This window comes from Hoplias malabaricus, chromosome 2, assembly GCF_029633855.1.
Source record: "Hoplias malabaricus isolate fHopMal1 chromosome 2, fHopMal1.hap1, whole genome shotgun sequence".
NCBI classification, from domain to species: domain Eukaryota; kingdom Metazoa; phylum Chordata; class Actinopteri; order Characiformes; family Erythrinidae; genus Hoplias; species Hoplias malabaricus.
Window position 1 is genome coordinate 5,174,198 of NC_089801.1, and position 24,737 is coordinate 5,198,934.

The 24,737-nt window shown below is 46.0% G+C and overlaps 1 protein-coding gene across 1 annotated transcript in view; it reads left to right on the forward strand.

The window, feature by feature from the left end:
• LOC136673744 (phospholipid-transporting ATPase ABCA1) overlaps positions 1–24,737 on the forward strand; it is a 184,525-nt gene that overhangs the window by 107,207 nt on the left and 52,581 nt on the right. Inside the window, 6 exon segments of the mRNA XM_066649438.1 lie at positions 1,750–1,942; positions 10,934–11,028; positions 11,251–11,356; positions 15,587–15,661; positions 16,288–16,454; positions 20,296–20,473. Coding sequence (XP_066505535.1) covers positions 1,750–1,942; positions 10,934–11,028; positions 11,251–11,356; positions 15,587–15,661; positions 16,288–16,454; positions 20,296–20,473 — 814 coding nt within the window.

Below are 24,737 nucleotides of genomic sequence, written 5' to 3' on the forward strand. Positions count from 1 at the left end.
CTACTGTAAGTGGTCTGCTGTGGCTGGCTCTCTCCTACTGTACCGGCTGCGTTCCCTCATTATTCATTTAGAACATCAAGCCAGATTCGAGGGTTTGCAGGTTCTACAGCAGGACGCTGCGAGTTCTATTTCCAGTGATTCCTCAGCCTCTGTGGTCAGTAGTCCTACAGATTACAGTTGTTTTCACTGCCTCTGACTTTGTGGTGCTACGTCTCTCCTTCTATCACTCAGCACAGTGGTAGCCAATGGGAGATCTGTGAGCTGACAGAACAGAACTGGGCAGTAGGAATGAAACCGTGTGAAAATGATATCACGGTTCTAGTGGCAACATTTTTAAAGGTTTCTGTGTTTTTATGGTATTTTTTAAATGTGCTGATACACGACTTGAAATAAGTTTTGTATCAATAAAATAATATATAAATACATAATAATAATAATCAATAATATATAAATAAAATTAGCCGCGATATGCACTCATTGAAATAAAGTTTAAACAAAAATAAAACTAAATGAACAATAAACTTTGCAAAGTCTAGATTTTTTTTTCCTCTTTGCCTCATGCAGAGGTGTGAAAAACGCAAGTGAAATTAAGATAAGAATTATGTGTGTTAGGGTTTAACGGGTATTCAATTATAAACTTATAAATCTTTTTTTTTGTGGAAATGTTTGCTTAATTAACGTTTTTAAGACTCATGTTTATTTCAGACAGCTCCTAGAGAGGACACTGAAGTAAAGATGTGTTTGAATTGTAATGTTAAAACATTTAAGGCGGAAGTCAGTTTAAGGTGAAAAGAGTCTAAAGCGGCTGCATGATTTAAGGTGGAACAGGGGCAAGTTTGTATTTCTGGCTTTTTTTTTTCTTTTTCTTTAATGAGATAACTTGTTTTCTGTGGCACTGCGGCAAGTTTCCCCTTATACACACACACACACACTCGCATACACACACACACACATAAAACACACACACACATACACACACATACACGCATACACACATACACACACATACACGCATACACACAAAACATACACACACACACACATACACACAAAACACACACACACACAAAACACACACACACACATACACACAAAATACACACACACACACACAAAACATACACACACACATACACACAAAACACACACACACATACACAAAACATACACACACACACACACAAAACACACACACACACAAACATATACACACACACACACACACAAAACACACACACACACACACACACACACACACACACACACATACAAAACACAGACACACACACACACATACACACAAAATACACACACACATACACACAAAACACACACACACACAAAACATACACACACACATACACACAAAACACACATACACACAAAACACACACACACAAAACATACACACACACACATACACACAAAACACACACACACACACACATACACACACAAAAAAACACATTACCTGTGGCACGGCTGTGACTGAGAAACGTTTCTTATTTTTGATTTAGAAAAACAATTTACACTGAAATGTTGACACTAATCATCAGGAAATGTACAGTGAAGCCGTAACTGTTAATGTTTAACAGCAGTAGCTTTGTGTTGGCAGCAGTTTAAAGATAAGAAACATGTGCCTGGATCATTCCCCCAGCTTTCTACCACTGTGTGATGGTGGCAAATATTATAGAGAGAATTAATGTTAAAACAATGTGTTAATGACTGTGTTGCCTGTTCCTCTCTCAGTAAATACCCCTGTGCACCTGCGGGAGCGACAGACTGGTCCACGCCAGCCGTGGATCCCTCCATCCAGGAGATTTTTACGGACGGTAACTGGAGCATGCAGAACCCCTCTCCCTGCTGCCAGTGCAGTACACCCCAGCGAAACATCATGCTCCCGGATTGCCCTCCTGGAGCTGGAGGATTACCACCTCCTCAGGTGAGTCGTGACCTGGCAACCCCAGATTTCACTTTCCTTCGCCAGGTTTTAGGGCTAAGCTTTAAATTTAAGCCCAGATCACACCAACACAGTACTTCCCTAGAGACGCCAGAAAACCTAGTAACTTTGGGTCATTGTACTTGTGTCTTAAGTTTGGTTTTGTCAACTCTTTCTTAAAATATAGAGAAATATATAGCACAACTGTAGCATTACGGCTAAACTCTGTCAGCCATTTGATCACATTCATAGACAAGAATCCTTCTGTGTTCAAAGCCTAAGCTTATTTGGGCTTGATTTGAGCAGGGCCCTGTGTTTATGGGGGCGTTTATGGGGCAGCACCTGTTCCTTTAAATGATAATGACCCCGTGAGTGAAGAGCATGGAGCAGAACCTCTGGTTTTTAGCTGTTTTCGCTCAGTTCTCTTTCTTCTCCGTTCTCGTTTTTACTCAGTGCTCTTATCTCTCCGCGCTCGTTGTGTCTGTTTTGCTGCGTTTAACCTCATCTTTGCGCTCTCACATAAACACGGGTCCAGCGCTGTGATTGGACAGACTCAGACGAGGGGGCGGGGCCAATTAAAAAAGTCTCTGCACTAGTCGTCAGAAGCGGAGAATCAGAACGGCTCGTTTTATTCCGTGTCTTCTGACTTTTCTGGAACACTGACTGTGTGTTCTTGTTTCACAGTGTGTGGGTTGGTGAACTCACATTAATCTGGACCCACACTGAACATAGTATGTACCATTTAAGGAATGCTATTCCTAAAAAGCGTTGAAGACAGACCATGAACACTTCCTGTTAAACATCTCTTGACTACATCCCGACGTCTCCTGACTGAAAGGAAAAAAATGATTTAAGAAATAGACATAATTTCCAGCCTCCAGAGCATTTTCACATAGCTATATTTTGGAACAGGAGGCCAACGTACAGAACGCTATCCCAGCATCCGGATATGGGTGGATGGGGTTTCTGCTTTGAAGCATAATTTGAGGCAGTATCAGTAGAGGAAGTACACCGCATCATTTCACACATTTCCATCTGTTTGCCGTCACACTTTTCTGCCGCCTTGTCACATTTTACACCACATTTCCAAACTAATCTGTCTACACGGACATTACAGCCTGCGTCTGTTTATTAATGCTGCTCCTCCACGGCCCAAAAGCTGCATAAAGATTTGGTTTTCCTGATTTGTCAGACCCTGCCTGTGCCCTCTCTTTACAGCTTTAAGCGACAGAGCGGTAAATATACGCTCCGTTCTCTGATGTTCTTACAGTTTGATGTAAAATATGAACGTTTCTACTTAATCTTTTTATGAGTGTCCATCACCTGTGGGATCTCAAGTGCTTCTGTGTTTTAGCTCTGCATTCATTTCTGCTTTGTAAAGCAAGGTCAGTCATCTATTTATCTGTCTTTCTCTCTGTCTATTTATCTATCTATCTAACTATCCTCCTTGCTCTCCACCCTCTCGCTCTCCTTGTACGGCACGAAGCGCTGAGTCAGGGCCCGAGCGTCCTCATGCTGAAATCAATGCTAATGCTTTATCAAGTATTACTACAGCGACACACACATGACCTAACACACCACCCGAGCACTCAGCATAATCCTGATCAATGAACCAGAGAGAGAGAGAGAGAGAGAGCACGTCTAGAGCCCTTACAGTATTCAGTAAGACAGTCCAGCTCTTATTCAGAATGGATCAGAGACTGGACACTGAGAACATGACCCTGTCACCTGTCACACTCTGAGCAAAACTTAAATATAGCTAAAGTCCAGTTGAGTATTAGCTGAGGTCTAGTTTAGTACCTGTTGAGGTCCAGTCGAATACCAAGTCTAGTCCAAGACCCGCCGAGATCTACGTATACATTTACAGCATTTAACAGACGCACTTATCCAGAGTTCATTCATTGTAACCCCTTATCCAGTTCAGGGTCTCGGTGGGTCTGAACACCCTGGAGGGGGCGCCAGTCCTTCACAGGGCAACACACACACTCACACACATTCACTCACACCTACGGACACTTTTGAGTCACCAATCCACCTACCGTGTGTTTTTGGACTGTGGGAGGAAACCGGAGCAACCGGAGGAAACCCACGCAGACACAGGGAGAACACACCACACTCCTCACAGACAGTCACCCGGAGGAAACCCACGCAGACACAGGGAGAACACACCACACTCCTCACAGACAGTCACCTGGAGGAAACCCACGCAGACACAGAGAGAACACACCACACTCCTCACAGACAGTCACCCGGAGGAAACCCACGCAGACACAGAGAGAACACACCAACTCCTCACAGACAGTCACCTGGAGTAAACCCACACAGACACAGGGAGAACACACCACACTCCTCACAGACAGTCACCCGGAGGAACCCCACGCAGACACAGAGAGAACACACCAACTCCTCACAGACAGTCACCTGGAGTAAACCCACACAGACACAGGGAGAACACACCACACTCCTCACAGACAGTCACCCGGAGGAAACCCACGCAGACACAGGGAGAACACACCACACTCCTCACAGAGTGCTCACTTCAGTGTGTCACACAGAGATGGGTCTTCAGTCTGCGTTTGAAAATCATGAGAGAGTCTGCTGTTGGAAGCCAGTTGAAGTTCGATGCACCGTCTGGGAGTCTGGACTGAGAAGAGTCTTAACAATAGTCCTCTGTGTGTTTTGACGGATGGCGGGTCGAGTCGAGCTGTACTAGAACTCGAAGGGCTCGAGGTGCGGCCCGACTCTTGACCATTGCCATAAGGCAGGGAGGAGCAGGTCCGTTCTTGGCTTTTGTTGGCAGCATGAAAGTTTTAAACCTGACTCAGCCAGCTACAGGAAGCCAGTGAGGAGAGCGCAGCAGTGGAGGTCCAGTCAGATACCAGTAGATGTTTACGTGTGTACAGCTTGAGGTCCAGTTGAGCACCAGCTGAAGTCTAGTGAAGTCCCAGTTGAGGACTAGTTGGGTACCTCTTGAGTTCCAGTTCAGAATTAGCTGAGGTCTGAGTGTGATTTGAGGTCCAGTTCAGTACCATATGACGTCCATTGTGTGCCAGTTCAGTTCCGGTGTGTACCAACTTTGAACATATACCGAAAACCTTTAAGCTGGACCAATAACCTTAGCTTATGGCCAATAGCCAATGGAAAACTTTGCAGATGCCAGTGGATCCAGTACTGATCCTTAGCAGTGGCGGATGCTGGTCTTTCAAGGAGGGGAAGCTCAATTTCGGCCTACATCATAAAATGTGTCGGTTTATTTATACGTAAATTCTACCCTCTGTTCCTTTTTAAGAAAATGATCTGTGACCCTGTCGTACCAACAAGGCGTCTTTTCCAGGGACTTGACTAGTGTCCTCTCAATGGCCAGCAGAGCTAGGCTGCTTAAACGGCCTTGGCCCATGTGAAGTGTGTCCGCCTGTGCTCCCACGGATCTCTACACCAAAGGATCACTGATTCGCTCATTTCACTGTCAATCAAAAAGGGATTCAGCCTCAGACAGATCATCCAATCATCATGCAGAAGCCGAGCGTCCGGGCCAGCCGAGGCCAGCCCACTGCCCCATAGACCCCCAGAGACGCTGAGCGTCCGATGGGCGGGACAAAGCCCAGCATTTATCCAATGACTCGTCTCGTTTCGCTGCACTTCGCTGCTTCGCTATTGAACTCTGTGGACGCTGTTTAAAGCACTGTGAAGCTGCGGAAATGATTGAGAGGAAAGCCGCGTCTTTACCAGTGATAAGAAGCTGATTCTGAACAAAAGTTGAGCGCGTTGTAGTGCATATTTATTCAGTGACATGTACACAACAGTATATATTTGATCACTTATTTTTTTTTACATTTTAGGGGAAGCTGAGCTTCCCTCGCAGTCTTAGAGCAAACGTCGCTGATCCTTAGTGACGGACTGTCTGTCTTTCTCCTGGAAACCTACTCCAAATGAAATATAATGCAATACACTTGGAATTATAGTTCTCTGCACCTGATTCAGAAGAAGAGATGAGTTATTACACTGGAGGATCTATTTCTGCACGTCGTATCCGACTGTACATAAGGCATGAGGGAATGAAGGAATATAATACCAGTTTGTACCAATAAATTTATAACGTGAAGTATTTCCTTTCACTTAAATGATTCAAAGTCTTTCTCAAAGCCTTGAAGGACTTAGTGTGCTGTGCCTCTGTGTTATTTCATACATGTTTATGTAACATGAGAACGGATAGACTCATCTCCAGCCAGCACCTTTACAGAAAACAGCTCAGGCCTCTGAAACTCACCTTGAAAATGCTGTGCGCATTCATACGAGGTTATCTGAGTGAAGACGAAGCACATCAGCACTGAGCACACATTTAGAGAAGCCTCCCTTTTGAGATATGCAGATTTCTGTGTCTCTCAAAAGGGAGATAGCATCGCACAAAACATCACAGAGCAGAAGTCGAACGCAGGTCTTTTCACTATTTTGGTGAGATTCAGATGAGATATAAATAAAAGCAGAGATGCCGCAGTTGTGAGCACACGCTGTGCCTAGCGTTAGCCTGCATTAGCATGGCTATGCTAATCACATCTTACAAGTGTAAACTTAGCAAAGCTGCTATTTTTCCTATTTCTCCCTCACACTCTGACTCCAAACCTGCTTATTTCTCTCCTGTAGAAGCTGAGCTTGCCTGTAGCGCTAGAGAAATGTGAGAACCGACACTAGCACTAGCATCTGACCCAGTTAGCAAACATTTACCAAAGTCTAGACTGACTTTCCTCCACATGTCAGCATGTGTGTGTGTGTGTGTGTGTGTGTGTGGAGAGGGGCTCTAACACACAGGCGTACATGCGCCAGGCTGCTTTTGGTGTTTGGTAAGATTAGAGGGGATGTGTTCGGTTGGAAAGAGAGCTAGCTACATCTCTCTAGTGTCATCCGCTCACCAGTGAATAAAGCTGTCTGTCTCAGACTTCAGAAAAAACGAGGTGGCTTTAATTAGGCCGCATCAGCTCGGTGATCATTAAACACACACACACACACACACACACACACACACAGGAGAAAAGCTGCTGATTGCAGGTTCCAGCTTTGTAGATGGAGTCTGGCTGCTTCACAGCTTCCCACACGACTCTAGGCGTACACATTCATTTTAATGATCCAGTCCTCTGTAAAATCTTTCTCAGTGTCAATGGCAGCTTTACAAATCTCACTCTTGATGCAATTCTCTGTTCCAGTTGTGTACTACACTTCTTTGGAGTATGTACAATGTATTACACTCACATGTGACCCAGTCAGCCATGATATCAAAGTCACCTTCTTGTTTCTCCACTCACTGTCCATTCTCTCAGCTCCACTGACCACAGAGGAGCACTATTACAGACTGTAGTCTTACCCGCACTAGCCACCCCCCTTTCCCCCTGTCCCTCAGGACTCAGGACCCCCACAGAGCAGGTGTGATGTGGTGGTGGATCATTCTCAGTGCTGCAGTGACACTGACGTGGTGGTGGTGGAGTGTTAGTGTGTGTTGTGCTGGTGTAGAGTGGATCAGACACAGCAGTGCTGCTGGAGTTTATAAACCCCTCAGTGTCTGGACTGAGAACAGTCCACCGACCAAAAACCTCCAGCCGACAGCGTCCTGTGTCACCGATGAAGGACTAGAGGACGAGCGACACACACTGTGCAGCGACAGATGAGCTACTGTCTCTGACTTTACATCTACAAGGTGGACCAACGAGGGAGGAGTGTCTCACAGAGTGGACAGAGAGTGGACACAGGGTTTAAAAACTCCAGCAGCACTGCTGTGTCTGATCCACTCTACACCAGCACAACACACACTAACACACCACCACCACGTCAGTGTCACTGCAGCGCTGAGAATGATCCACCACCACATCACACCTGCTCTGTGGGGGTCCTGAGCGCTGAGGAACAGGGGGGAAGTGGGGTAACAAGGTATGCAGAGACAAAAATGGACTACAGATTTTGCTGGGATAGTGTGAATGCTGTTAAAATTCCATTGTAGAATTTTAAAAATGCCTTCAGAAGAACAAGGGGACATTGGTGTAGTTTATAATCTTCAGAAGATGTCATATTATGTTGATATTTTGTGTAAATCTGCCATAATGGGTGTGCATTCATATTAACAGCGTGTAAATCTGTCCAGGCCCCTGGGGACACAGTGTGCTGATTTGTGCAGATGTGTCACAGTGAAGTGTTATGGTGTTATGGATGTTAGGACTCTCGCTCCGTTTCTAGAGGACGTTTTTAAGCTTCTGAGATTCGTATGCAAGCCTCGCGCTGCGGATTTTCTCGGCGGTGTGGCGAGGACTCTTGCTGGTGTGGGAAATGACTCCGCGAAGAGTAAATTCATCCTGGAGGAAGACGGATGAATGAGGAATGACTTCTTTAAGATGACACAGGCGTCGAAGTCTTTGTACCTGTGAAAGCTCACCGCCAGCCTTATATACAATTTCTCTTTCTCTCTCTCTCTCTCTCTCTCTCTCTCTCTCTCTGCCTTCACTGCCCTTGGAAAGTGAAAAGAACCGCACAAGTTTGTTAATAAAATCTGCGTTTCCATGGCAATGGCACATGGAAAGTAAATTTGACAATTAAGCTTCTAGGGTACAGAAATGTGTGTGTGTGTGTGTGTGTGTGTGTGTGTGTATGTGTGTGTGAGAGAGAGAGAGAGACAGAGAGAGAGAGAGACTGTGATGTTGAAAGATTAATTTAATTATTTGTGACTTCCTTGAACAGAATTTTGTCTCTGTCGCTGTTATAAAGCACAGCCAAAATATTTCAGCGACATAAAATCTCCCCGTTCTCCACAGTGGAACACTGTTCTGGGTTGTCATTTTATAGTAACTGCTGTGTAGCGTTAAAAATGACAATTTGTATTATAAAGTATTAATATGTTCTCAACCCATCCCACACAGATACAGAGAGAACACACCACACTCCTCACAGACAGTCACCTGGAGGAAACCCACTCAGACACAGAGGGAACACACCACACTCCTCACAGACAGTCACCTGGAAGAAACCCACACAGACACAGGGAAAACACACCACACTCCTCCCAGCAGTCACCTGGAGGAAACCCACGCAGACACAGGGAGAACACACCACACTACTCACAGACAGTCACCTAGAGGAAACCCACGCAGACACAGGGAGAACACACCACACTCCTCATAGACAGTCACCCGGAGGAAACCCACGCAGACACAGGGAGAACACACCACACTCCTCACAGACAGTCACCTGGAGGAAACCCACGCAGACACAGGGAGAACACACCACACTCCTCACAGACAGTCACCCGGAGGAAACCCACACAGACACAGGGAGAACACACCACACTCCTCACAGACAGTGATTTTTGTTAAATACATTTTTCACAAAATTTCAAAACAATAGACCTACTGTAAAACGACAAAAGAGCAGAAGAATGTTTGAATATTTATTACAGAATTAGAATATGACTTATAGGTTATTTACACATACACAGTATATATATATATATAGAGAGAGAGAGGGAGAGAGAAAGAGAGAAAGAGTGAGAGGGGGTACATATGAAAATCAGAGAACACAAGTTCACACCAGTTCTCTCTGCAGTGATCCTAAATGATTCAGTGATGTGGGGTTTGTTCGGAGAGCACCAGCAGTTTCTTTCTTAGACTTACAAATGTTCTTCTTCTGTGTCTATTTCCTTTTCTCAGTGCTTCTTTGCTCCCCAGCACTACATCTGTTCAGACCCATAGTGTAGACTCGTCTTCTCTCAGTGTGTAGCAGTGTTGTGTGTTTTATCGTGCACCTAATCTCCTCAGGAATGTATCTCAGGGAAATGAACAGTGTCTGCCTGCAATGTGTGTATGAGTTACACCCTGACAAGGTATAAAAACAAGACCGAGTGTGTGTGGTAAATTTAGAGCCGTGCTCCGTGTGTGTGTGTGTGTGTGAACACAAAGGGACACAGTTTCTCTTAATTACACCAACAGAGAACCAATCAACACCTCTGCTTCATCTGCATATATGAATATCATTAATCAGCTTGAATGCTGAGGACAACTGAGTCAACAAAGTAAAGTTTCAGCACGCTCTCTGTGTGTGTGTGTGTGTGTGTGTGTGTGATGAGCTTCTTACTGATCTGTTAATTGCCAATTACGGCCAGTCTAAAGGTCCGCCCCCTTCAACCTTCTCGGCAAATGAGCAATTAAATGATGAGACAATGAGGGATAAAGGCCGATGTGTGTCATCTCCCGTGTTTATCATCTCCCTGGCCATGTCTTCCTTATAACCGTGATGCATTTTCCGTGCACCTCGTTGTTATTTTCCAGGGCATTGACTGTTAGAGGTGAGTACATCATTCAGCACTGTCACTATTCCTTTATAAATCCTGATTGAGGTGAACATGCCATCAACAGTGATTAGGAGGCGGGACTCTTGAGGACATGTGTCTTTTCAGGACACCAGTTTCTCTCTCTTACCAAAGCAATAGGTGATATTTGATTTGCATATAAAATTACATACATAAAACAGTATACATAACAATATATATCAGGCATCAACAACCCGGAGGAAACCCACGCAGACACAGGGAGAACACACCACACTCCTCACAGACAGTCACCCGGAGGAAACCCACGCAGACACAGAGAGAACACACCACACTCCTCACAGACAGTCATCCGGAGGAAACCCACGCAGACACAGGGAGAACACACCACACTCCTCACAGACAGTCACACGGAGGAAACCCACGCAGACACAGGGAGAACACACCACACTCCTCACAGACAGTCACACGGAGGAAACCCACGCAGACACAGGGAGAACACACCACACTCCTCACAGACAGTCACCCGGAGCGGGAATCGAACCCACAACCTCCAGGACCCTGCAGCTGTAACAGAGACACTACCTGCTGCTCCACCGTGTCGTCTTTCTATATAGAAACTGTACTTGTTTGTAAGTAAAAGCTTTATAACAATACAATCCTCACTTTCTTTCTTTGACCTCTTCTCTCTACAGAAAACACAGAGCACCACGGACACTCTGCATGACCTCACTGGCCGAAACATGACAGATTTTCTGTTGAAGACCTACGCCAAGTCCGGAAAAATACGGTAAAGGCGCTCTGCCTCCATCCCACGCCGTGTAATGATCTATTTCAGTAACATTAAGCCTTGTTTCACCCTGAAGAGAGGAGCAGCGGTTAATGTGGAAGTCTATAAATAAAGAGTCAGAGCGGCATCACATTAGAGAACAACGACTGATGATAATGATTTAAAACAGAGAAGCAGATCAGGTTTACAACCTCATACCTCTCTCTCTCTCTCTCTCATCAGGTATGGCGGGCTTTCTGTTGGAGGACTGAACTCTCAGGTCCGAATGAATGAGTCAGAGATAAAGGCGGCGCTTTCAGACATTAAAGCCATCCTCAACTCATCCCAGGTATCAGTTAATACACACTTCAGACAGACATGACAGGTTCTGTAGAAATGTCCACAGGTGTGTGTGTGAGTGTGTGTGGTGCTCTGTCCAAGGTGTGACGCTGCCTTGCACCCTATGAATCCGAGCAGACTGGAGGAACCAGGACCCTGATAAGTGTTGCACTGATATGATGCGATCTACTCATTGTGGCTAATCAACATTAAACTGTGGTTTTAGCAAAAAGTCCCCAACACAGAACTAATCCAACTTTTTCTCGGGAAAAAAACAAACCAAATACACTCTGCTCTGTCCTGGCTGTTTCCACCTGGAACTCTGGAACCGCTTTACACAGCCCCACATACTTTTCAAATGTATACAGCTGGAAACATGATGTAATTTTATATCTTTGTGAGAGAAGCGTAAGTGATGAGGCATGTTTCACACACAACTTTCAGCTGTTTCCATCAACCTTTATTTTCACTCAGAGGGAGACCCTCGTTTATGATGGAGCTGAGCGTTACGACTTTACAACAAATGGATTGAAAAAACAAGTAAATTTTAATACGGGAACTTATAAGTGTCAAAGTGTCACGTCCTTGTCCTGTCTTGTCTGTTGTTCCTCTGTTTGTTATTGTCCATGTCTCCGCCCTAGTCCAGCCTTTGTTCCTCCTCCTCGTCCGTGTCTCATTTGTTACCCTGCCCTCTCATTAGCTGTCCCAAGTGTTTCTTGTCTGTGGTGTGCATTTAAGTTCCCTTGTCTCTGTGTGTGTTTGTTGGACATTCCATGTTTGCCAGTCTGTCTTGGAGGTTCTTTGATTTGGTTCACCTCCCTGTGTATCTGTCTGGTCTGTCTGTCCCATGTGCTTTGTGTTCCCTTCAGTGGCGGATGCTGGTCTTTCAAGGAGGGGAAGCTCAATTTCGGCCTACATCATAAAATCAAGGCGTCTTTTCCAGGGACTTGACTAGTGCCCTCTCAATGGCCAGCAGAGCTAGGCTGCTTAAAGGGCCTTGGCCCATGTGAAGTCAAAAAGGGATTCAGCCTCAGACATCATCCAATCATCATGCAGAAGCTGAGCGTCCGTGCCAGCCGAGGCCAGCCCACTGCCCCATAGACCCCCAGAGACGCTGAGCATCCGATGGGCGGGACAAAGCCCAGCATTTATCCAATGACTCGTCTCGTTTCGCTGCTTCGCTATTGAACTCTGTGGACGCTCAGCGTCCTCACTGTTTAAAGCACTGTGAAGCTGTGGGAATGATTGAGAGGAAAGCCGCGTCTTTACCAGTGATAAGAAGCTGATTCTGAACAAAAGTTGAGCGCGTTGTAGTGCATATTTATTCAATGACATGTACACAACAGTATATATTTGATCACTTGTTTTTTGACATTTTAGGGGAAGCTGAGCTTCTCCTGCAGTCTTAGAGCAATCGCCTCTGGTTCCCTTTAGGTTTGTCTGTTTTAGCGTTCTGTCTAGGTTTGTTTGTTTAGCTCTCCTCGTCTAGGTCTCTGTTTAGCTCTCTGTCCGGTTTTTGTCTGTTTAACTCTCTCTGTTCCGATCTCCGTATAAGCTCGCTTCGTCAAGGTTTGTCTCTTTAGCTTTCTCCGTCTGTCTAGTTCCCTCTGTTTAGGTTTAGTCTGTATCTGTCTCTTTAGTCTAGGTCTCTGTGTAAGTCTTTCTGTCCGAGTCTCCCTGTCTAGGTCTTTTTTGTCTAAGTGTGCTGTTGTCTCATCCAAGTCTCTCTGTCTTTGTTTTGTTATCTTTTGTTTAAAAAGAAAAGTCTGTGTTATTAGTCTGTATATAAGTGCGTCCGCCTCCCGTCTGTTCACGCGTTCCTGACACAAAAAAATAATGTAAACAAAGTGACAATAAAATCAAGTAAAATAAGTGAGAGTAAAAGAGAACAAATCAGAGTTTAATAAGAAAATAAAACCAAAAATCAGACAAAAAGAATAAATAAATAGGATTTAAATATAGAAGTTAAGCTCAAAATAAGGAACTGACATAACAAAACTCAAAAATGAATAAACAAGAGTGGAACATAACTGCAGTAAAACCAGGACGTAGTAATTAAAGATTGTAAAGATAATCAGTGTTGTGCCAGTTCACATTTAAAATGAACTAGTTCACATTAATTTGGAGTTTTCTTTTACCATTCTTTTATTAGATTATTATTACTAATGAACTATAATTCAAATACACTAAGTATATATTAAGTAAAATAATAAAATAAAAAACCCTGGCAGGTTGCGTGGAGGTGGTGAGAAATGAAGAGGTTAAAATGACCCCAGTGACTCCTGTGAGCTGAGCTTTGGTGTCCTCTGTAGTGAATTCCAGCTCGCTGGTCATTGGCTATTTGCAGTGCTCAGATACATATTTGTGCAGGTGACTTCCGAATGTGTATAAAGCCAAACCCCCAATAATCGCTGTCCGGGATTGTCCGGGATTGTCTGGGATTGTCCGGGATTGTCCGGGCTGAGGGGCGGTGTTCGGATGTGTTCCCTCTCCCAGAGTTGTGTTATTACATGACTCCAATAACAGCGTGTTACTAGGGGATTTACGAGGCATGAAAGTTGTGAATCTGTGCTGGTATCGGCACATACTTGAAAATCAGGTATCAGTGTCTGCATCAGAAGGGAATGTGTGGCATAATGGCACCGCTACTGATTTAATAAAATATAAATAAATGAATTAATAGAATAAATAAGGGCGTGAATATAGAGCTTTGATCGAAAGCTGTCCCAGCGAGGGATTCCAGACCGATGTGACCTGAGAGTGCGGCTCTCAGAACCCGCAGGACTGTGATTTCCGAGATTGTCCTCGAGACGTGAGGTGTACAGTGGGGGACTGAATTCAATACGAATTCCCGGCAGAAGAAAACACAGCAATCTTCTGTAGAGCTCTTACTTCCAGACAGGAAGGAGGACCGTCTGAATTTCCTGGACACGCCGAAGCTGTGAAATGTGGGACATAACGGACCCCATGACCCTTCCTCACTCCTCGCCTCACTCTCATCCTCTGTACAGTGGGCAAGATCAGGATGGAGCAGATGAATGGATTTTAGAGGTTGGACACTAGTGACGGGGCGGAGTACTCCCATGGTGGGGTATCACGGGGGGGGTGTCTCTCGGGGCTGGGATCTCTCAGGGCAGGGGTTTCCCAGGGCATGGTTCTCCCAGAGTGGTGCCTCCCAGGGTGGGGGTCTCCCAGGGTGGTATCTCCCAGGGCAGGGTTCTCACAGGGCAGGGTTCTTCCAGGGCGGGGTCTCCCAGGGCGGAGTCTCCCAGGGCGTGTCTTCCAGGGTGGTGTGTCTCCCAGGGCAGGGGGCTCCCAGGGTGGGGGTCTCTCAAGCGGGGTCTCCCAGGGCGATGGTCCTCTCCTCCTGTCCTCTCCTCGTATCTTGAGGTCACTCCTTGTGGAAAATGTTTATGAATTATTTATTATTCATAAATGTGTACGAGACCCATCAGACACTTCAGGCCTGTCCAGATTTATCTCTGCTGTGCTCTCTCTCTCTCCCTCTCTCTCTCTCTCTCTCTCTCTCTCTCTGTCTCTCGCACACACACACACTATCTGTCTCACTTACTTTCATTATATATCCTCTTTTTCTCTCTTTCTATCCCTCTGTTTCTAACTCTTTCTCTCTCTCTCTCTCTCTCTCTCTCTCTCTCTCTCTGCTTCTGTGTGTGTGTGTGTGTATGTGTGAAGGGTCAGGTCATGCTCATGTATGCATGATTGAGCCTCTGCTTCCACTACTATTAGCATTTAAATCACAATGTGTGTGTGTGTGTGTGTGTGTGTGTGTGTGTGTGTGTGTGTGTGTGTCTGCATCTCAAATCATTGGGGAGAGACAGTGTGTCAGGGCTCTTGACCCATCACTGTGTATTTGAGACAGATGCAGAGACCTGGCTTTGATATTGTATACACACACACACACACACACACACACACACACTCCACAGCTTTTTTTAAATCCCTATTCAGATCTCCTCAGTAACACAGCGCTTTTCTAAACGTTTCAGAAATGAACATCAAACAGAAATATACACGACACAAACGACCAGAGGAACCACGACTTTCCATTTCATTATTCCCTGTGTGTTAATTCTCTCTCTCTCTCTCTCTCTCTCTCTCTCTCTCCCTCTCTTTCCTTTCTCTCTCTCTCTCTCTCTCTCTCTCTCTCTCTCTCTCTCTCTCCCCCCCCTCTCTCTCTCTCTCTCTCTCTCGCCCTCTCTTTCTCTCTCTCTCTCTCCAGAATGCTGTAATTGATAAGGTCTTCCAGGACTTGGAGACGTTGCTGGTAGAACTGGGAACGAAAGATAATATGAAAGTAAGTAAGTGAGTGGGAGCAGTGGTGTGTGTGTGTGTTGGGTGGGGTGCGTTAAAACATTTAAAGACTCTTTAACTGTATTATCGCCGTCATTGTTTGTTGCTCAGGTTCCTACAAATGTGTCACTTCTCCTTTAGGGAGCAGGAGACTGGAATACGCTCAGAAGAATTGCTGAATAGGGATGAACATCAAACACTTACACACACACACACACACACATGGATACACACACATCGTGGGTGTGTGATGTAGCATTATAGCTTTGTAGGAGGTCTTGCACAGCAGATAGAGCAGCACTAATTAGAGCTGTAGTGCCAGTGGGGAGGTGGGCCTCGTTTCTGTTCATCTCTCCCTCCATCCCTCTGTTTGCCTGCTCAATTAGACCCTTATTTCTTTTTCTCCTTCCCTGTCTCGCCCCCTCTCTCACACTGGCCTCAGATAATGAGAGAAACATGGTGGGCATTATGGGCAATTTACTCCCTATGCTGAGTAAAGAAAGCAGAATATTAATTACGACCGACTGTCTTTTTTCTCCTGCTTTGTTTTTCTTGCTTTTCACTGCTTTGCTCTTCCCATTCTTCCTCTCCCTCTCTTTCTCTCTATTCTCTCTGTCTCTCCTGTGGTAGGTGTGGTTCTATAATCAAGCCTGGCATGCGATAACATCCTTCCTGAACGTGGCCACTAATGCCGTCCTGAGAGGGAGCCTTCAAGCTGGACAGCAGCCAAAACTCTACGGCATCTCGGCCTTCAACCACCCACTCAACCTCACCAAGCAGCAGCTCTCTGTCGTCCTGTGAGTATTCAGCCAATCACAAGCTCTGTACTACTGTATCTCTTGTCAGCCAATCAGGAGTTTAAAGACACCTACATCACACTTTGTGTGACTTGGGGGCGACATTGTGATCAGGTGTGTTGGAGTGCACAGGGTCGGGTGTGACAGAGCATTCAGGGTCAGGCATAATGGAGCGTACAGGGTCGGGCATGACGTAGCGTACAGGGTCTGGCGTGACGTAGTGTTCAGGGTCGGGTGTGACGTAGCATTCAGGGTCGGGTGTGACATAGCATTCAGGGTCAGGTATGACGGAGTGTTCAGGGTCGAGCGTGACATAATGTTCAGGGTCGGGCATGATATAGTGTTCAGGGTCGAGTTTGACGTAGTGTTCAGGGTCGGGCGTGATATAGTGTTCAGGGTTGGGCATGACGTAGTGTTCAGGGTCGGGCGTGACATAATGTTCAGGGTCGGGCGTGACGGAGTGTTCAGGGTCGGGCGTGACGGAGTGTTCAGGGTCGGGCGTGACGGAGTGTTCAGGGTCGGGCGTGACGGAGTGTTCAGGGTCGGGCGTGACGTAGTGTTCAGGGTCGGGCGTGACGGAGTGTTCAGGGTCGGGCGTGACGGAGTGTTCAGGGTCAGGCGTGACGGAGTGTTCAGGGTCGGGCGTGACGTAGTGTTCAGGGTCGGGCGTGACGGAGTGTTCAGGGTCGGGCGTGACGGAGTGTTCAGGGTCGGGCGTGACGTAGTGTTCAGGGTCGGGCGTGACGGAGTGTTCAGGGTCGGGCGTGACGGAGTGTTCAGGGTTGGGCATGACGTAGTGTTCAGGGTCGGGCGTGACATAATGTTCAGGGTCGGGCGTGACGGAGTGTTCAGGGTCGGGCGTGACGTAATGTTCAGGGTCGGGCGTGACGGAGTGTTCAGGGTCGGGCGTGACGGAGTGTTCAGGGTCGGGCGTGACGGAGTGTTCAGGGTCGGGCGTGACGTAATGTTCAGGGTCGGGCGTGACGGAGTGTTCAGGGTCGGGCGTGACGGAGTGTTCAGGGTCGGGCGTGACGGAGTGTTCAGGGTCGGGCGTGACGGAGTGTTCAGGGTCGGGCGTGACGTAATGTTCAGGGTCGGGCGTGACGGAGTGTTCAGGGTCGGGCGTGACGGAGTGTTCAGGGTCGGGCGTGACGGAGTGTTCAGGGTCGGGCGTGACGTAATGTTCAGGGTCGGGCGTGACGGAGTGTTCAGGGTCGGGCGTGACGGAGTGTTCAGGGTCGGGCGTGACGTAATGTTCAGGGTCGGGCGTGACGGAGTGTTCAGGGTCGGGCGTGACAGAGTGTTCAGGGTCGGGCGTGACGGAGTGTTCAGGGTCGGGCGTGACGTAATGTTCAGGGTCGGGCGTGACGGAGTGTTCAGGGTCGGGCGTGACAGAGTGTTCAGGGTCGGGCGTGACGGAGTTTTCAGGGTCGGGCGTGACGTAATGTTCAGGGTCGGGCGTGACGGAGTGTTCAGGGTCGGGCGTGACGGAATGTTCAGGGTCGGGCGTGACGTAATGTTCAGGGTCGGGCGTGACGGAGTGTTCAGGGTCGGGCGTGACGTAGTGTTCAGGGTCGGGCGTGACCTAGTGCTGGAGTGTACAGGGTCGAGAGTGCTGGAGTGTACAGGGTCGGGCGTGACGGAGTGTTCCATGATTATTGTGATTCTTTCATTAGAGCGGCTCTATTCTCTGCTGGTGGTGAAGGGTACCTGCCTCGTGCTGCTGGTCAGTTTCCTGAAATGACGCTTTTCCGTGGTCTGATGTTATTAAAGCGAATTAAAACATATCACAGTCGGTGGCCTGATTGCGTCCGGCCACTTTGATAAATGCAGTTCCACGTTAGTACGGGGAGCATATTTAATATTGCAATATCCCTGTAGGTATGCTTGTGTGTGTGTGTGTGTGTGTGTGTGTGTCTGTGTTCAGGCTTTCACGCTTAATTGAACCCACCTTGTGAGGGTGTGTTGACAGCGCTGTGTTGTAAATGAAGATGGATCATTAGGAATCGGGGCTTGTGTCAGAGACGGGGGCTAACTGGCCATATCCTCTCCCTTTACCTAATGAGAATTTCATTGAGGGATCAACACTCTTGCCGTGTCTCCATGTTAATGATGAATAAAACAGCACTGCAGGACACTGACCTTCAGAGAGAGGGTGTGTGTGTGTGTGTGTGTGTGTGTGTGTGTGTGTGTCTGGGCAGAAGCCTAAGGCTTCTCAGAGGGAGGTAAGCGAGAGACTCAAAAAAACACAGTGAGAAAGGAGAGAGAGAGAGAGAAATCTATCAAAGTCCAGCAGTAGGGGGTGTGAACATGGAATGAGATGGCTGAGCGAGCCTGGTAGAGAGAGAGAGAGAGAGAGAGAGAGAGAGAGAGAGAGAGAGGGGTACTCCTGCCTCCTGCATTCATGAAGCCCAGACCCAGGGATCGAAATTCGTCCATTGATCTCAGGCCCATGAGCCAGGACGGAAAACTAGAAACACACTCTGTCCGGCGAAGGCCATGACCGCTGGGTTGTAGCGTCTGTGTAAAAGGATGTGCAGACAAGTCGTGCAGCAACTGTGGTTTAATATATATCTTACTCTGCCGCTGTTAGAGTAGCATAGTAGCTAAACACGCTTGGAGGAGAACACTAACCCCCTGACGTTTAATTACCATCTTAAAGGAACCCTAGGTAACGAACCCTAGGTTAGACTTTCACACCTAGAGTTGATGAGTTTAATTCACATTTACAGCACTGTCCTGAAACCAAAGGGGAGGTGGTTGGTTCTTACACTCCACCAGAAGTTACATAGTGCAGTTTCTGCAGTTCTTAGCCCAGAGTAGCAATGAGACACTGTGACAGAGGCACTGTTCACCCTGTTACAGCTCAGTGGAGCGTCACAGTGATTCTGAAGCTGAAATGTTAAGGTAAAAATATTACACAGTGCTGCTAACTGTGCTAAAGCCCATGTCCTCCAAGCACGCCATTCCACCTTAAAAGACATGGAGTTTCTGAACGTAAACAAATCAGACAGTATTTCCCCACCATCATAGACGTTCCCTTTAAGCCGTTACCAGAGCGTATGATTGGTTGCTGAGGTTTTGTTGCCAGGGAAACAACACAATTTGGCATTTTCACTTTCTCAGAAATCACGCTTGATCCACAGATACGGTACAGTCCAGTTCGTTTACAGCCGTCCGAAAAAACCGAGGTCAGTGTGTGAAGGCCGTCAGTGTAACGAACCCGATGTGAAACGGCAGGAAGGTCACTGTTGATCCAGATGTGTTTTTTTAATGGCATTATGATGGATGAGTGGACGTAAACAGTGGGTGAACTCACAGAGAGAAGGTCATTGAAGGCTTGAACCCTGGCTTTTGCTCTGTAACTCATCTCAGCCTGGGTCAGAGTGACCTCGGGCCGCTTGTCTCTTAGTAGGTCAGGGTCATGTTTTGGATCCTGGAGGCAGTTTTGTCTTTGGTGTTGACTCCTACAAGTTTGTTGCAGTGCTTGCACCATTCCCAAAGAGCCATTCCAATATTAGGAGAGCTCTGGTCATTCATGTTATAAATAGCTATCGATTGACGGATTGATGAGTCTAAAAGTTCAGCATAAATCTTTATCCATGAAATTATTCCATAAAACATCCTTGAAAGATGTACCCCCTCCACCTCAGTGGAAACCAAAGCCTGTGTGTAGTTTTGGGCCTGGGAGCGTGTGGGTGTACATCGATCAGATCAGTGTTCTTCTGCTGACTTAGGATCAGCCCTAACCTCCATGAACTCATTACAGCATGGAGTCAAAGTTCACGCAGATAAGTCATGTGTGTATGTGAAAGTATGTCTTTTCAATTCTCGTTTCCAGGGCGTCCAGCTCCACAGACGTGGTGGTGTCCATCTGCGTAATCTTCGCCATGTCCTTCATCCCGGCCAGTTTCGTCCTCTTCCTCATCCAGGAGCGCGTCAGCAAAGCCAAACATCTGCAGTTCGTCAGTGGGGTCAATCCTGCGGGATACTGGGTGGCCAACTTCACCTGGGACATGGTACAGCGCCAAAAACTTGACATAACACTCTACACTGCACACTCTACACTACACACTACACACTCTACACTGCACGCTCTAAACACTCTACACTACACACTACACACTCTACACTGCACACTCTACACTACACACTACACACTCTACACTGCACGCTCTAAACACTCTACACTGCACGCTCTACACTACACACTCTACACTGCACGCTCTAAACACTCTACACTGCACGCTCTACACTACACACTACACACTCTACACTGCACGCTCTACACTACACACTCTACACTGCACGCTCTACACTACACACTACACACTCTACACTGCACACTACACACTCTACACTACACACTGCACGCTCTAAACACTCTACACTGCACACTCTACACTACACACTACACACTCTACACTACACGCTGCATGCTCTAAACACTCTACACGGCACGCTCTACACTACATACTACACACTCTACACTACACACTGCACGCTCTAAACACTCTACACGCTCTACACTACAAACTGCACGCTCTAAACACTCTACACTGCACACTCTACACCACACACTACACTACACACTGCACACTCTAAACACTCTACACTACACACTGCACACTCTACACTACACACTGCACACTCCATACTACACACTGCACAGTCTAAACTACACACTGCACGCTCTAAACACTCTACACTACACACTGCACGCTCTAAACACTCTAGACTACACACCGCATGCTCTAACACTCTCACTACACACTGCACACTCTACACTACACACTGCACACTATAAACACTCTACACTACATACTGCACACTATAAACACTCTACACTACACACTGCACACAATAAACACTCTACACTACACACTGCACGCTCTAAACACTCTAGACTACACACCGCATGCTCTAACACTCTCACTACACACTGCACACTCTACACTACACACTGCACACTATAAACACTCTACACTACATACTGCACACTATAAACACTCTACACTACACACTGCACGCTACAAACACTCTACACTGCACGCCACATGCTATAAACACTCTACACTACACACTGCATGCTATAAACACTCTACACTACATACTGCACACTATAAACACTCTACACTACACACTGCATGCTATAAACACTCTAAACTGCACGCCGCGTGTTATAAACACTCTACACTACACACTGCATGCTATAAACACTCTACACTACATACTGCACACTATAAACACTCTACACTACACACTGCATGCTATAAACACTCTAAACTGCACGCCGCGTGCTATAAACACTCTACACTACACACTGCACACTCTACACAACACACTGCACACTATAAACACTCTACACTACATACTGCACACTATAAACTCTCTACACTATATACTGCACACTATAAACACTCTACACTACCCATTGCATGCTATAAACACTCTACAGTACATGCTATAAACACTCTACACTACACACTGCACGCTATGAACACTCTACACTGCACGCCACATACTATAAACACTCTACACTGAACACTGCACACTATAAACACTCTATACTACACACCGCACCCTCTAAACACTTTACACTCCACACTTCACGCTCTAAACACTTTACACTACACACTGCACACTCTAAACACTCTACACTGCATGCCGCATGCTATAAACACTCTACACTACACGCTACAAACACTCTACACTACACACTGCACGCTATAAACACTCTACACTGCAAGCCGCATGCTATAAACACTCTACACTGCACACTATAAACACTCTACACTAAACACTGCATGCTATAAACACTCTACACTACACGCTATAAACACTCTACACTACACACTGCACGCTATGAACACTCTACACTGCACGCTGCATGCTATAAACACTCTACACTAAACACTGCACACTATAAACACTCTATACTACACACCGCACCCTCTAAACACTTTACACTACACACTACACGCTATAAACACTCTACACTACACACTGCATGCTATAAACACTCTAAACTGCACGCCGCATGCTATAAACACTCTACACTACACACTGCACACTATAAACACTCTACACTAAACACTGCACACTATAAACACTCTTTACTACACACCGCACCCTCTAAACACTTTACACTACACACTGCACGCTCTGAACACTCTACACTGCATGCCGCATGCTATAACCATTCTACACTACACACTGCACACTCTAAACACTCTACACTGCATGCTGCATGCTATAAACACTCTACACTGCACGCTATAAACACTCTACACTGCACACACTCTAAACAATTTACACTACACACTATAAACACTCTAAACTAAACACTGCACACTATAAACACTCTACACTACACACTGCACACTATAAACACTCTACACTAAACACTGCACACTATAAACACTCTACACTACACACGGCACACTATAAACACTCTACACTAAACACTGCATGCTATAAACACTCTACACTAATCACTGCACACTATAAGCACTCTACACTACACACTGCACACTATAAACATTCTACACTAAACACTGCATGCTATAAACACACTACACTAAACACTGCACACTATAAACACTCTACACTACACATTGCATGCTATAAACACTCTCACTACACACTATAAACACTCTACACTACACACTGCACACTATAAACACTCTACACTACACACTGCACGCTATAAACACTCTACACTGCACACTGCATGCTATAAACACTCTACACTACACACTGCACGCTACAAACACTCTACACTACACACTATAAACACTCTACACTACACACTGCATGCTATAAACACTCTACACTACACACTGCATGCTATAAACACTCTACACTACACACTGTATGCTATAAACACTCTACACTAAACACTGCACGTTATAAACACTCTACACTACACACTGCATGCTATAAACACTCTACACTAAAAGCTGCACACTATAAACACTCTACACTACACACTGCACACTATAAACACTCTACACTGCACGCGGCGTGCTATAAACACTGTACACTACACATTGCATGCTATAAACACTCTCACTACACACTATAAACACTCTACACTACACACCGCACGCTATAAACACTCTACACTACACACTGCATGCTATAAACACTCTACACTACACGCTATAAACACTCTACACTACACACTATAAACACTCTACACTACACACAGCATGCTATAAACACTCTACACTACACACTGCACGCTATAAACACTCTACACTACACACTATAAACACTCTACACACAGCATGCTATAAACACTCTACACTACACACTGCACGCTATAAACACTCTACACTACACTCTGCACGCTATAAACACTCTACACTACACACTGCATGCTATAAACACTCTACACTGCACACTATAAACACTCTACACTACACACCGCACGCTATAAACACTCTACACTACACACAGCATGCTATAAACACTCTACACTACACACCGCATGCTATAAACACTCTACACTACACACTGCACACTATAAACACTCTACAGTACACACTGCGCACTCTACACTACACACTGCATGCTGTAAACCCTCTACACTACACACTGCATGCTATAAACACTCTACACTACACACTGCATGCTATAAACACTCTACACTACACACTGCACGCTATAAACACTCTACACTACACACTGCATGCTCTAAACACTCTACAATACACACTGCACACTACAAACACTCTACAGTACACACTGCACACTCTACACTGCACACTGCATGCTCGAAACACTCTACACTACACATTTAACAGACGTGAAGATGCACTGGTGAACCTTGCACTGAATCTTTGCTGCACTCTACACTACACATTGCATGCTATAAACACTCTCACTACACACTATAAACACTCTACACTACACACTGCACACTATAAACACTCTACACTACACACTGCACACTATAAACACTATACACTGCACACTGCATGCTATAAACACTCTACACTACACACTGCACGCTATAAACACTCTACACTACACACTATAAACACTCTACACTACACACTGCATGCTATAAACACTCTAAACTGCACGCCGCATGCTATAAACACTCTACACTACACACTGCACACTATAAACACTCTACACTAAACACTGCACACTATAAACACTCTATACTACACACCGCACCCTCTAAACACTTTACACTACACACTGCACGCTCTGAACACTCTACACTGCATGCCGCATGCTATAACCATTCTACACTACACACTGCACACT